This window comes from Natator depressus, chromosome 1, assembly GCF_965152275.1.
Source record: "Natator depressus isolate rNatDep1 chromosome 1, rNatDep2.hap1, whole genome shotgun sequence".
NCBI lineage: Eukaryota > Metazoa > Chordata > Testudines > Cheloniidae > Natator > Natator depressus.
In genome coordinates this window covers 317,052,077-317,067,012 of record NC_134234.1, presented here as the reverse complement: position 1 = coordinate 317,067,012, position 14,936 = coordinate 317,052,077, and the positions used below count along the sequence as shown (strand labels likewise).

The window sequence follows — 14,936 nt, the reverse complement described above, 5'->3', positions numbered from 1 at the left end:
AGTTGCTGCTCTTGGTGTTCACTCAAGGCTTACAATATTGGAGTTACATCTGACAAAGCTTTTGTTTTTAAATGGCTTATAAATGAAGCTAAGGGTTCCTGCTGCTGTTAGGAAATATTACTAGGCTCTCTCTGCTCGTGCATGTGTTTAAAACTGTAATGCATAAATTCATAATCTTTCACTTAGATTATAGTAAATCTTTTTTCTAAAAATGCCATATGCGGTGGAGTCCTATTATTGGATCTCCAAGTTTTTTGACCCTTTGAGTTGCAGGCAGACTAAACTCCTGTAGTGCCCTTCAGAATGTTAATTTCTTATCATAGTCAGCTAAGGATCTCCATGTTGTGGCATTCTCTGCCTGTCTCAAAACCAAAAAACCAAAAAAACCCTAACTCACCCTTCCAGCTATTAACCTTTTTCTGTTCTTTTTTTCATCTATCTTTCTATCTTTCAGTTCTCTTTGACCCTATCCAGTCAGTCTTCTACCCTGTATGCCTTCACTGAAACTGTTCTTGATAGTCTGTCTCTGCCCAAATCTGTCTGTATTCTGATCTCACTACTGCTTCTGGTACTGATCACACCCTCAGTGAGGTCTTGTTTTCTATGGCTTTTGTTACTTTCTTCAGGTTTTCTTATCTTTCTGCTTGCTTCTTCAGTGTCTTGCAGTGGATTCTCTTCCAGTCTCTGTGGGTGTCTCTCGGGTCCTTTCCCTTTGCCTTGGGTCCTTTCCTCTTTTCTCTGTAGATCATCTCTCAGGGTGATCTCTCACATCAGTTACCATCTTTTCTCTAGGACTCTTACAGCCCCTCTTGGATGTCTCCCCATGAGCTTAAATGCTCCCCATGAGCATTTAACATGACTGAGCTCTTTAGTTTCTTCCTAAATGAGTCCCACTCTTCTACCTGTTCCCTCAGTGAAAATAGCACGGATGACAACACTATCCTTCACTCAGACCTCGACATGGGAGTCAAATTTGACTTCTCCCTGTCCCTTAACTCATGTGTTCAAATTCAGCTGCTGCTTCTGTGATGCTTCTGAAATCAGACCTTGCAACTACACTAAATTCACATTAGGCCCTCATAATTCCTCATCTTGAGTACTATAACTTTGCTGTTGTCCAGATCACCCTCTTCCAATCCATATAAATTGTAGGTGCTAAGAAGAACATGAACTTGATACAGCAGTTACATTTATTAATTTAAACTTCAGGAGTGCAATATGGAAGACACTGAGTTTGCTATCTCTAGTCCTCTTTTGGAGGGAAGAATAAAAATTCAATTTTTTCCCTAGCAGGCTCCTGTGCATATATTTTGATTACTCTCTTTTCCTTTTAATGATTCTCAATTCTTGCGATTTGTAATTGTGGTTCTTTACTGGTTCTATGTAAGGTGCTATTTATTAGTCACTGTTCAAGGTTTTGAAGACCCATCAAAATCTCTTGGCTACTAGCCAATGCGGGGGAGGAATTTTGGTAATATGGGGAGTGAGACCACCCCACAGTGAATGAGGAAAAAGGCTGGGAGACCATAAGCACTGGAAAGGAGAGGGGAACAAGAGTCTGAAGAGTGGGGGCAGGGGCTGACTGAAGTTGAGTCAGGGGAGTGACCCAAGCAGGAGCTGGTGGAGCTTAAGGAATTAGATCGAGTCCTGTTTGAAAGTCAATGGGACTTGAGTGCCTACAGTCACTTTCCCCAAAGAACTTTCAGTCTAAATAGACAGTACAGCCATGCAGGACAGGGATGCAATAAAATGAAAACATGATTGGTGAAATTTAGCTCAAATCATTTAAATAGTGTTTTTCTTTTCAAGTTTTTTTGTTTTATTGCTATGAATGTGTCATGAGCTTGTCGGCAGTTCAGCAGTTTGTTTGCTTTTCCTGAAACATTTAAATTGACCATGTTGTATACCCTGCATGCTTGATTAATTTTATAACAACCTAAAGAGTACAGTATTAAGCTAAACATTTTAATGATAAAACAGCAACACACTCCACTAATGCAATCTCACTGAGTTAATGTTTGTAATACTTTTTAGATTGCCTGACATCCTATGATTTCAAATTTCCAACTTTATTTCTGTGGTATGGCATTTTGCATTTAATTTTTTAGTGGTTTTTTTTAAAGAAAAATAATAAACGAGGTAAGGCATCACTGGAATATTCCAAGATACTCAAATTCCACCTTGGTTTCATGCTCTTGCTGATCATGCACATAGTTATAAATGTGTTAAAGTTGCAACACAATGGTTAAAACTTACTGGATCACTGGACGTTTTAAAATCAAGTAACAGTTTATTTCCTGTGGTTGCAGTTCAAACACACTCCTCATTGCGCAGAGTAATGAGAAACAAATAGATGTACCTGTAATGGACAAACTTCAGTGAAGTGTCTTCAAGAGACATCCTGATTAAACATCCACCAACAATTATATGGAAGAGGATTATACATGTAGGAATTAGTTACATTATATACTGGCCAAACAGAGCACAAATGTGCAAACTGTGAGGATTATACTCTTCCTCCCAGCAAGTAGAATTTCACAAGGCTGAATCATTTGAAACACACCTTCCAAATTTATATTCTTTTCATACTATTAAAGATCTTCCCTTCTACCAGACAATATCTAAACCCTACATTCACTCTCCATGCACAGTGTAATGCATCATGTTGAAATAGCATCATATACTTAACAAAAACATTCAGAACTTCTCCAACTCTCTAAAAGTACAGAGGTTGCTATATGAAAAATCAGCATTTGACCTAGATTTACCACACTAGTATTTTGTATGGTAAAAGTGCACAAATGTTGACATTTTCAGATGTGGTCATTGTATATACAGAGCCTAAAGGTTTGGCATTAGGATGTATTTCCCCCAAGGAAAAGTTCCGGTATTTATCAGAAACTATAAAGGCCCCTTCCACACCCGTGAACCTTCTGCACACGCGTCCCTTTCTTAGACATGCTGTGGCTAGTTCAAAGAGCTAAGGTGAAAGCTTCTGGGAAAATACATACACAGTTTTTTTGAATTGTGAAATCCCATCTTAGTTTTTTGCTGCATGTCTCCAGGACAGTTTTTGGGTGCTCAAATTTTCAAACTAGGTCATAGTATTACTCTTCAATAGAGCCACTTATATGCTATGTTTCAAAGTTCAGCTGTTACTGAGTTATTGATGTGGGGGTGGGGGGAAGTGGCAATTTAGTTATATAATACAAAACGACCATTTTAAGCACATTTTAAAAGACTGCAGTGAATTTCTTCAAATCACCTCTGGGAAGAGATCAAGCATGGAAAATTTCAGTCTCAAAGGAGAATTTCTTTAGGTTGATAGAAGTAATACAGAAGTGAGAAGGGCTATAATTGGGGCTTGACAAATCCACTCGCCAACAGTGAATAGAGAACTTCCCTTTTCAAGTGGAGAGGCTTACCTAGCGAAGTCTGTGAAGTCATCTAAACTCTTAAAAAAAAAAAAATCTAGCCTGTATGAATACAAATAAAGCATTTAATATATAATAAAGGTAGTAGTATAAATGAGAATTTATTCAATACGACCAACTTATTCATTGGGAATTGCTGTATCAACATTGTCCTGCCCTGAAGAGTTCTAGACAAAATGAAGAGTCATAGGGATTTGTGCTTGTGTGCCCTTGCGGGCCAAATCATCAGCTGCTGTAAATATGTGTAGCTCAGTTGATTTGAATGGCGCTATGCCAACTTACCCTGTATGAGGATCTGACCTGCTGTATGCACAATTTGGTGGTTTCAAGTCTAACTTGATTCATATCCTGTATCAAAACAAAAACAAATAAGTAAAATAAAATAGTTGTTGGTGGCTTCCACTGTCTGTGTACCCATCCTGCATCAGGTGTTGTGCACCATAGGACCGTTCCCAAGCTGAAGCTAGTATAGAATGCTGAGACCTGCTTATTAAGTGGAATTGCGTGATGGGAGCACATTTTACTAGCACCCCTGGATCTGCACTGGCTTATAACAAGCTTGTGGGTGTAATTCAAGGTTTTAATGTCTAAAGCCCTAAATGATTTTGGGATCTGGTTACTTGAGAGAATGTTTTTCTCCCCATGACGTATTGCAGTGGTTGTGATCAGCAGAGTCACTTAAGCAGGTGCTCCTTTGGTATAAATGAGAGGGAACTGCAGGCGGGCTGTTCCTTGTGAGGGCTCCTCCAGTTCTCTGTTCTGGAACCCTTCTCTTCTTCCCATTCCTGTCAGAACCCTGATTTGCTGACCTACTGGGACACTGCAAACCCATGTTTTCTTTTTCTTTACCCGGACTTTTCTGGCAGGATTGGGCTGAGAGCTGAGTCACTGTATTCATGGGTAGTCCTTTTTATATTATTGTATATGTTAACCTGTTGGACAGATTCCTAGAATATAGCATGGGTACCTATATCTAACTTTTATGAACTTGAATATTTTTTCCTGTAAGTAATTCCTGGGTATTGATGGATCTGATGATGGACAGTATAGTTAGTGGCTTTACAAACTTACTTTGGGCGTGGAGGGGGTTTGTAGTTGTATGGAATAGTGGAAGACAATGACAGAGATGCTTGTGGACAAATGGAAAACAAAGGCTGGAATCACTGGTCGGGAATCACTGTTCAGTGGAGGGTGGAATTATCTTGCTTTACCGTTCAGTTCAGTAGGAATGAGTTTTGCCTATCTTGCTAATGCTACAGGTTTTTTGGTTGCAACAGGATTTTTAAACTAATTAACTGTAAATACTCAATTTCAGCTGGTAATACTTGCCAATTTATAGAATAGAACTTGCTTTTGTTTGATTTATAGTTTTGTGTACCACATAATGTTCAGTAGATTCTGTTGGCTCTTTTGAAAAGGGATGCCAGTTATAACAAAATGCCTTCTAAATCTTTATAATTTTAGGAAAAAAAATTCAAAATGTGTAATACAGTACTATACTTTGCATAAGTTGTAAAATGTTTTGTAAAAGGACACTAGTGTGTTGTGGTTTTTTTTTTTTAGCGGAGTTATTTTAAAAAAAACAAGAATTAAATGCAATTTCAGATTGTACACTTATGCTTGAGTTGCCATACCAATTTTTTGTTGTCTTACAATCACCTTTTCCTGTTTATGATGGAATATTTTCTGCAATACATTACAAAAAATTATATACACATTTCAGTCATTACAGAGAATAAGGAGAAAACTATTCAACCACAGCAAATTAGAAAAAATAACTGTCTATATTTCACATATCCAGCCAAATGAAGGAGTCAGTGTCTTTCAGATAAAATATGTAGCATAATTTGACTGAGATTTTGCATGTGTAAAAATTCCTAAACGACAATCAAATATCCAATATCTGTGCTGTAAGTGTAAGAAGATAAATTAACTTTCATAAGCTCTAAATTATTAACTGCTTGAAAAAATGTCATATTCAATGTTTGCAGCTTCAAATTACAAAATTAAGTCCCATCAAAATGTGTAAAACATACGTGTTCTTGAAAGTTTGTAGGATACACTATTATTGTTTGAGCATCTATGTTGCCAACATGTGTTAAGATTTTAAAATGCATTGTCAATATTTGGGTTTCCGTTTGACATAGTTGTGGAAAAATTTCTCTCTCTCTCTCTTCCCTTCCCCCACCCCACAATCTCATCTTTTTCTTTTTGACACACTTTAACGCTTTCTTACTTTCGGTTTTGTGACTGATTACAACTTTCCCATTGGTCCCCTTGTTATTAAATAAAAAGTAGGTAATGAACAGGCATATGTTAAACAAAGCTTGACTTAATCTAGTGTGTATTTTGAATTGCATCATAAACTGCATTAAATGAATGTTAAATTTGCAAAATCAAATATTCAAAAATTAAAGTTGTTGATATACTGGGTACTTGATGTTCTGGCCCAGCAAAGGCAAAGAGTGAGAAAATAAAGCAGGATTAAGAGGTGGCCTGTAACAAGCCCTCCTCAGTCCTGCTTCTGTCTCAGTCTACAAACCACGCAAAGACCCTTTTTGCTGGTTCAACACCTTGTGAAGTTTGTTTATAATTGAGTCCCACCAACTTCACAGCATATCTAGTGCCTTGACAAGCAGGGGGAAAGCAATCTCTCCCTCTCACTGCCTGCTTTCCCCTTTTTTCACTTCCTTCTGTGCCTATTTTGTGGGTTCTGGCTAATGGCTTAATTAGCCTTTCTGCCCTGCCCCACGCAGAAATTAGGCACAGGTCTGCCTGGTTAGCTCCAATCTGCTATGCCTGATTGCAGCTGCTGTGAACAGAGTGCTGACTCAGGCTTTCATAGCTAGCACTCTGTCACATGGCCCAAAAGGATGTGGACACAGAGTGAAATGGGAGCTGAAAGTGGGAGCAACAGGTAAGCGTGCACATGAGGTGCACGGGAGAATTGAGGGAGCCATAGTATACTAGGAGAAAGAGTTAGATTGGATCACTGCAGGAAAGACCTCAGTAAAAGGGGTAGTTTCTAAACTGAGATGGATTAGGAAAGGAGATAATGTAATCTCTGTCCTTTGAGGTTTTTAATGCCCGGCTTGACAAAGCCCTGACGGGGATGATTTAGTTGGGGTTGGTCCTGCTTTGAGCAGGAGGTTGGACTAAATGACCTCCTGAGGTCTCTTCCAACTCTAATCTTCTATGATTCTATGATAGAAGAGGTCTTCTGGTGAGGCAATAGGAAAAATGGCATATGGGATGGAGAGACTTGGGGGACTGGATTATTTTATTTCCTTACAGTATGCCCTAATGGCACAAGGAATTTATCATTTAAACAAGGGACATTTCCTTCCCTGAGGAGCTCAATCCTAGGAATAGAGAGGGAAACAGATGAGTAGGGTAAGAAAGGGGAACAACAGAAGGATTTGGTATACAAATGAATGCATTATAGGCTCTTCAAGAACGCAATCACTCAAAAGGGTGCTCGTTCTCTTCACGCAGCCGCTGAATTCCCCCCCCCCCCCCAGTGTTACCCATCTTGAGCACCCTGTGTGCAGCTGTCCACTTCTGGCATCGGTATAAAGGGCCCAGGAAACCCTGAGCCCTTCCATTCCTTCTTACTGCCTTTGACCGTCACTGGAATTGCTCTTCTTGCATTTGCAAGCTCTCTCAGTGGACAACGTTCTCTTGTATTGTAAATAGTTAGTGTTGTTAAGGTTATTACTGTTTAGTTTGTTTTTTACCAGCTGAGGTTTTCGGTTGACTCCCAGGTGCTGAGGGATGCCTCAGTCACTGGGCTTCAAGCCCTGCATTTCTTGCACGAAGGCTATGCCTGTTTGCTCAAATTGCTTGAAGTGCCACAGGGAAGTTCATATTGAAGAGTGTTGCCAAATTTGCAGGGACTTTAAACCTCGCAGGAAAAAGATTGTGAAGCCAAGCTATAGTTTCTATTCATCTGAGCCAGGTGAGTCGGACTTGGCACCAAGTGTCTCGGAGTTGTTAAGGAGTGCTCCTCCTACTTTGCCTGAGTCCTGACATCACTCACCCTCCCCAGTGCCTAAATAGAGGCATAAGAAGTGCACTGCCTAAAGGGAGAGAACCTTGGCATTGAAGTCTGCTAGGCAAGGGGATAAGAGCAGAGTGTAGTCTAAGTTGAAACACTCCTCTGAAGATGGCACAATTGACTCCAGCACCTTGGCAGATTCCATAAAGTCTGGAGCCAAAGGAGTCCCTTCTGCATCTGCGACACCACACCATACTGACCACGCTGGAGGGGTTTACAACACTTGGTACTATGCTAGCCTCATGTACCCCTGATTGCTCGCCCTTTGGTACCATCAAAGGTACTCCAATGCTTGCTTCTTCGTGGGCCTCAGCACCAGTCGCCAGCACTGTCTGGAAGTACCCCACTGTTGTCAGCGGAAAGAGTCGTCTTCCAAATCGGAGGTCAGGTCCTACATTTCCCATCTTTGGAGCGGCTCTTGCTGCTCCTCTTCCAAATGTTTCCACCGTTCCATGGATCCTGTCGCAGGCATGCCATTAAGTAGTTGGCCAGGAGGTCTTGGGAGCCTACAACTGTCCAGAGGGCTTTCCCCCACTCTCTCTGTATTATATTCCAGGCACTCCTGTTCAGTGATCTTGGAAATGCCATTCCTGCTTGCAGTACTGAGCCTGGTACCAAACTCCAAGAGCTGGCTCCACAGAACGCTGCAGATCAATAAAGGGAGGAAGAGCATCCAAGCCAGTGCCGGCCACCTCCTCCTCTTGGGGAGGGGGGCGGGCAGGCAGGCAGGCATGTTGCCTCCCCCAGATGACTATAAGGTGCACTAGGAATCATTAGAGGGTTGCCTTAAGTCTGGGCCTACATGAGGAGGAAGTAAAAGAATCCTCTCACTACCTGCTCAGTAATTTAGCAACTGGAGGTCTTTCCAGAGTGACTGTGGCAGACAGGCTTTCCTACCTCATATTGGGGCAGAAACCTGTTTGTCCTTATGGACAACATCACAGTGATATTCTACCTCAGCAGATAGGGAGGAGCTCGATCATTCTTCCTGTGTCAGAAAGCAATTCACCAATGGGAATTTTGCATAGTCCACTCAATCAACCTCAAGGCATCTTACCTTCTAGGGGTGCAGAATGAGCTAGTAGATTGCCTGAGCAGGTCTCTCAGTCACCACAAGTGCTCTTTTCACCTGGATGTAGTCAGATGCATTTCCCAGCAGTGCGGTAGTCCCCAAATAAACCTATTTGTGAACAAGTACAACAGAAAATGTCGTCATTTCGGCTCTATATATGGCCACAGCCTGGGTTCTGTCACAGAAGCCTTCCTGATACCCTGTATAGGAAAGCTTTATTTTGCTTTTTCCACAATCCTACTCCTATGCAGAGTGCTACTGAAGATCATAATTTAATTAATATTAGCCCCAGCATGGTCTCGCAAACAGCTGTTTTCCACTCTGTTGGACCTCTCAGTGGTGACTCCAATCTCACTCCTGTTGCATCTGATCTCTCAGGACCACAGTTAGCTGCTCCACCTGAACTTGCAGTTCCTTCATTTAATGGCCTGGAAGTTCCATGGTTAAATCCCAAAGAGAAGGCTTGCTCAGAGCAAGTTTGCTGGGTCTTACTAGATAGCAGACAGGCCCTCCAACAGGTCAGCCTACTTGTTAAAATGGTTCTCTGTCTGGGCTTGTCAAATCAGAGTCTCATCAGTGCATTCATCCATCCAGTAAATACTCGACTGTCTGCTGCATCTGAAACAGCAAGGCTTAGCTATTTCTTCTATTAAGGTTCACCTGGCAGCAATATCAGCTTTCCACCCTCATGTGGGTAACTGTTCTGTTTTTTCTAATGACATGACAATTAGATTCCTTAAAGGCCTGGAAAGATTGTGCCCTCAAATAAGGGAGCCTGTTTCCCCCGGAGAGTTGAACTTAGTTTTATCTAAACTTGTGGGACCAACATGCTCCTTACTACACCTTTCCTGGAAGGTGGTTTTCCGAAGGTGGAGACCTAAGCCCTGAGGTAAGTGGGATACTGAGGAGGGTGCAACAGGGGAGGCCTCCTGATCCCTACTGAGAAAGTAGGGCAATCAGCTAGTTACCTTAGGTGTCAGTACACGAATGCAAGAAGCCTGGGAAACAAGCAGGAAGAACTGGAAGTCCTGTTACAGTCCAGGAACTGTGATGTGATGGGAATAACAGAGACTTGGTGGGATAACTCACATGACTGGAGCACTGTCATGGATGGATATAAACTGTTCAGGAAGGACAGGCAGGGGAGAAAAGGTGGAGGAGTTGCACTTTACGTAAGAGAGCAGTATGAATGCTCAGAGCTCCAGTATGAAACTGGAGAAAAGTCTGTTGAGTCTTTGAGTTAAGTTTAGAGGCAAGAGTAACAAGGGTGGTGTCGTGGTGAGCATCCACTTTAGACAAGGCTTTCTTCCGACAACGAACCAAAGTTTCCAGATCACAGGCTCTAGTTTTCATGGGGGACTTGAATCAACCTGACATCTGCTGGGAGAGCAATACAGCAGTGCACAGACAATCCAGGAAGTTTTTTGGAGAGCGATGGGGACAACTTCCTGGTGTAAGTGCTGGAGGAACCAACTAGGGGCCATGCTCCTCTTGACCTGCTGCTCCCAAACAGAAAAATTGGTAGGGAAAGTAGAAGTGGGTGGCAATCTGGGCAGCAGTGACCATGAGATGGTAGAGTTCAGGATCCTGACAAAAGGAAGAAAGGAGAGCAGCAGAATACGGACTCTGGACTTCAGAAAAGCAGACTTTGACTTCCTCAGGGAACTGATGGGCAGGATCCCCTGGGAGGCTGGAGTCCAGGAGAGCTGGCTGTATTTTAAAGAAGTCTTGTTGAGAGAGAAGGAACAAATCATCCCAATGTACAGAAAGAATAGTAAATATGGCAGGCGTGTTAACAGAGAAATCTTCGGTGAGCTTAAACACAAAAAGAAAGCTTACAAGAAGTGGAAACTTGGTCAGATGACTTGGGAGGAGTATAAAAATATTGCTCGAGCAGGCCAAAGCACACTTGGAGTTGCAGCGAGCAGGGGATGTGAAGGGTAACAAGAAGGGTTTATACAGATATGTTAGCAACAAGAAGAAGGTCATGGAAATTGTGGGACCCTTACTGAATGGGAGAGGCAACCTAGTGACACATGATGTGGAAAAAGCTGAAGTACTCAATGCTTTTTTTTTTCCCCTCTGTCTTCACAGATAAGATCAGCTCCCAGACTGCTGCAGTTCGCAGCACAATATGGGGAGGAGGTGAGTGGCCCTTAGTGGTGAGAACAGGTTAAAGGCTATTTCGAAAAGCTGGACATGCACAAGTCCATGGGACCAAATCCAAGGGTGCTCAGGGAGTTGGCTGATGTGATTGCAGAGCCATTGGCCATTATCTTTGAAAACTTCTGGCGATTGAAGGCAGTCCTGGATGATTGGAAAAAGGCAAATATAGTGCCCATCTTTAAAAAAGGGATGAAGGAGAATCCACGGAGTTACAGACCAGTCACTCCCACCTTTGACCCTTTCCAATTAGCAATATACAATATATTCCAATTAGCAATATACAATGCTGATCTGCCTTCCCCAGGGAACCCCTTGAGGGAGGGGGCCAATGGGTGTGACAGCCTCACCTCAGTCCCTGGAAAAATCATGGAGCAGGTCCTCAAAGAATCCATTTTGAAGCACTTGGAGGAGAGGAAGGTGATCAGGAACAATCAACATGGATTCACCAAGGGCAAGTCATGCTTGACCTACTTGATTGCCTTCTATGATGAGATAACCAGTTCTGTGGATATGGGGAAAGCGGTGGATGTGATATATCTTGCCTTTAGCAATGCTTTTTGATACGGTCTCCCACAGTATTCTTGCCAGCAAGTTAAAGAAGTATGGGCTGGATGAATGGATTATAAGGTGGATATAAAGCTGGGTAGATTGTTGGGCTCAACGGGTGGTGATCAACGCCTCGATATCTAGTTGGCAACCGGTATCAAGCGGAGTGCCCCGGGGTCTGTCCTGGGGCTGGTTTTGGTCAACATCTTCATTAATGATCAGGATGATGGGATGGATTTTACCCCCAGCAAGTTCGCAGAGGACACTTCAGATTTTTATATCAATCAATTTACTTGCCTGTACCCTAAACCACATGGAAATAGGGGTGAGGAACAGCTATACATATTGAATGTTAGACAAGCACTGATTTTTTTTTTTTTTTTAATCTGGACAGGACCAAATCATTTCAGCTGTCAATCCAGCTGTTCGTCACCAAAGCGGACAGAATGAAAGGTCCTGCACAAAGAATTTAAGTTTGGGTAACTTCTTGTATCTGCCCATGTTATAATCCAGCAGGTGTCTCTCCTCCAGACAAGCTGACTGCCTATTCCACAAGATTGTAAGCGTCCTCAACGGCATTCCTAGTGCAGAACTCTTGCTGGACTCTTGCAAAGCAGCAACCTTGTCATCTGTGTTTAATTTCTCCTCCCATTATACCATCAGTCAGTATTCAAGAGATCATGTCAATTTTGGTCAATCAGTACTGCAGAACCAGAACTCTGGTCCCTCTGCCTTTTTAACTAAGAATGGAATGCACGTGTGCAATCACTTGAAGAAAAAAATGGGTTCTCACCTTTTGTAATGGTTGTTCTTGAAGATCTGTTGCACGCGTCCATTCCGCGACCTGCCCTCCTATTCATCTGCATTGAAGGTTACAGAAAGGAGGAACTGAGGAGGCTCAAGGTCAGCTGGGCCCTCTATACCAACACCAGCACCGTGTGGCAGTGGCGGGTGCTCGAGCTGTCCCAACAAGTACCACTGAGGAAAAGAATTTCTGGTGACTGTGGGGTGTGTGCACACCGAGAGTGGAATGGACATGTGCAACACATCTCGAAGAACAACAGTTATGAAAGGTTAGTAATCTTCCCCCCCCCCCCCCTTTTCAGAAGTAGATTTTAAGAACTATTTTGAAGTGGTGAAGATACGGGCCTTATGAATGAATTCAAGAAGGTGCAATCTTACATAGAAGGTAATGAAGGGATAAAGATGACTGTTTGAGAGGCAACAAATGGGATGATGGGGGTGATAACGCTGGCTGAGACAGAAGGCAACATGAAGCTTTACTAAGGAGAATAAGTAGAGAACTAGATTTATATATAAGCCTTTAAATAGGTGACCAGCAATTACAACTTGATGCAATAACAGATGGTAGGCAGTGGATGAATTCTAGGAGGGGTGGGGGATGCAATCAGACTATGTAATGGAGATGATTTTAACAGGTGCATTTTGTATGGAATGAAGAGTGACTGGGTATGTTTGGAAAGCCAGAGACGAGGGTATTTGTCATAGCTGAGGCAGGCTATAGGGGCCTGAATGAGAGACTTTGATGTGGAGGCAGAAGAAAAGGAGGAATCTTGTACATGTAGAGGCATAAGAATGATTTGAATATGGCTTGGAAGTGTGGAGCAAAGGAGAGAAAGAAGTCACAAATATCCATCAGTCCCTGAACTATGTGGAAAGTTTATGGTATTGCTGACGGTATTAGGGAAGGAAGAAAATGGAGAAAGCTTGAGAGGAAATGTCAGGAGTTTGATTTTGCTAGTATTCATTTTCTTTGACAATAAGACCTCAAACAGATATTAAAGAGACAAGTTAAGATTGAGGATTGAAAAAGAGAGTGCTGGTGGAGAGAAATTTGTCAATCAGCATAGATATGATACTTGAAGCCATTTAAGCATGAGATCTCCCAGTTACAGATGGTAGCTTTCCAGAGTTTTGGTCCAAGGGAAACTACCTGTGCCAATAAACTCAGCCCACAAGGTTTAAAAATTGGCTTTCTCAAAGATTGGTGACTCAAGTAATTTTAAATAAAATCTCATTAAATCTAATAGGAGTGATGTCTTTTATTTATTTTATTTATTTATTTAATTAAATCGATTTGAGTAGGAAAGACTCAACTCATTCAGTAAAACCAGTCAGTGAAGTGGCAGATGGAAAAAAAAATTAAATCCTTGTCTGTTTCATAGAGTAATGCAAAGCTTTTGCACAAAGCAGTGACTTTGGGATTTTTGAAATATACAAAATCTTTTAAAATGTTCACATAACTCTAAGAAATATTAAGGTTGCATCAGTCATTTCAAGCAGAGGAAGGTAGGGCATCATTTTCTTACTTCCAGTTCTGGAGAACATATGGCTATTTCTGTCTTAATGGTGACTCTCCCTACCCTTAAAAGTTGAAAACTTAAAAAAAAAAAAAAAAAAAAAAAAATCAATCCTCATCCAGAGAATATTAAAAATGACATTTGAAGACACATTTGTGAAACTTCTTGAAAGCTGTGTACAGGAAGTAAACACAGAGCTCCAACAGGAACAAAGCTATGTTCTAAAAAAAGCAACAACACTAGCTTGTGGTGACAGAAACCTTGTGATTTAACAATAGACAAGAATATGCTATAAGCTGTCACAGTTAGAGGAGGCACTTGCTTTGTTTCCTCAGAGTCCCCATCCTCTAATAATTTGTTTTCTGTACTTCTGGGGTTTCTTATTACAATTTTTGGGGTGGAAGTTTTCAAAGACTGACTAGAATGTAAAAATTGTGTATATTTATATGTAGAACCTAAATCAATAAATCTAATCACTTAGCCATAATGTAGGATTTTCATCCTCACTTTCTGCCTACAGTGAGAAGCAGCAAGAGACTGTCTTGCTTATAATTAAATCCTGAAGTTCTAGGTTTCTTAACAGGCATTGTTATGCATCTCTTGTCATTAAATATTTTTCATACTTTTTTTGTTTTCACAACTTTTCATGCATTTTATAGATTAAACACAGAATTCATACAGGAAAGTAATGAAAGTGCTTCTGGCTGGATAGATGTTCAGTGGCTTTAGAGGGGATTGTATTTGGTTTAGTTGGATATACTGTGTTGGATATGCTCTCTTGGAAACAGTTCTCTAGAGAACTATCTATAAAGTTATACAGTGTGACTGGAAATGGAAATAACTTTTTAAATTTAAGATTAAATTCCAGCATCAGAAAGTGAAACATTGCTGTTTGGGTTACTACTAATTGTCACCTTTTAATCAACATCAGTATATGTAGAGCCTACATCAAGTTTCTCTTGTGCATATTAATATACAACATGTATGGTAAGAAATAACAGTAGGTAAATATACCAGGAAACTACCTTATCACACCAAATATCTATTTTTCCTAGGCACCTGTATGGATTCTCATATGCAATACCTTTTTAATTCCCAGCAATGTTGTGTAATTCTGATTTTATTTGTATTTTGATAAATATTATTAACAACTTTGTATTAATTTGCTTGTATTGATAAATATTCATTAGTAAAGTGTTGACTTTTCATGAAATTGATTTTGTTTGACAGATGAATTACGGAAGCTGAGTTGGTCTGGAATTCCTAAACAGGTTCGCCCGATCACGTGGAAGCTTCTTTCAGTAAGTTCTGTTTGTGGCAATAATTGCTTTGTTTCTGTC

General features: G+C 41.1%; 1 protein-coding gene across 4 annotated transcripts in view; it reads left to right on the top strand.

Annotated features, from left to right (window-relative positions):
- TBC1D22A (TBC1 domain family member 22A) overlaps nucleotides 1–14,936 on the top strand; it is a 531,490-nt gene that overhangs the window by 55,578 nt on the left and 460,976 nt on the right. For all 4 annotated transcript variants that reach the window (XM_074942417.1, XM_074942415.1, XM_074942414.1 and 1 more), the window contains one exon: nucleotides 14,827–14,897. In XM_074942417.1, the coding sequence (XP_074798518.1) occupies nucleotides 14,827–14,897 (71 nt within the window). The remainder of the gene's footprint in view (nucleotides 1–14,826; nucleotides 14,898–14,936) is intronic.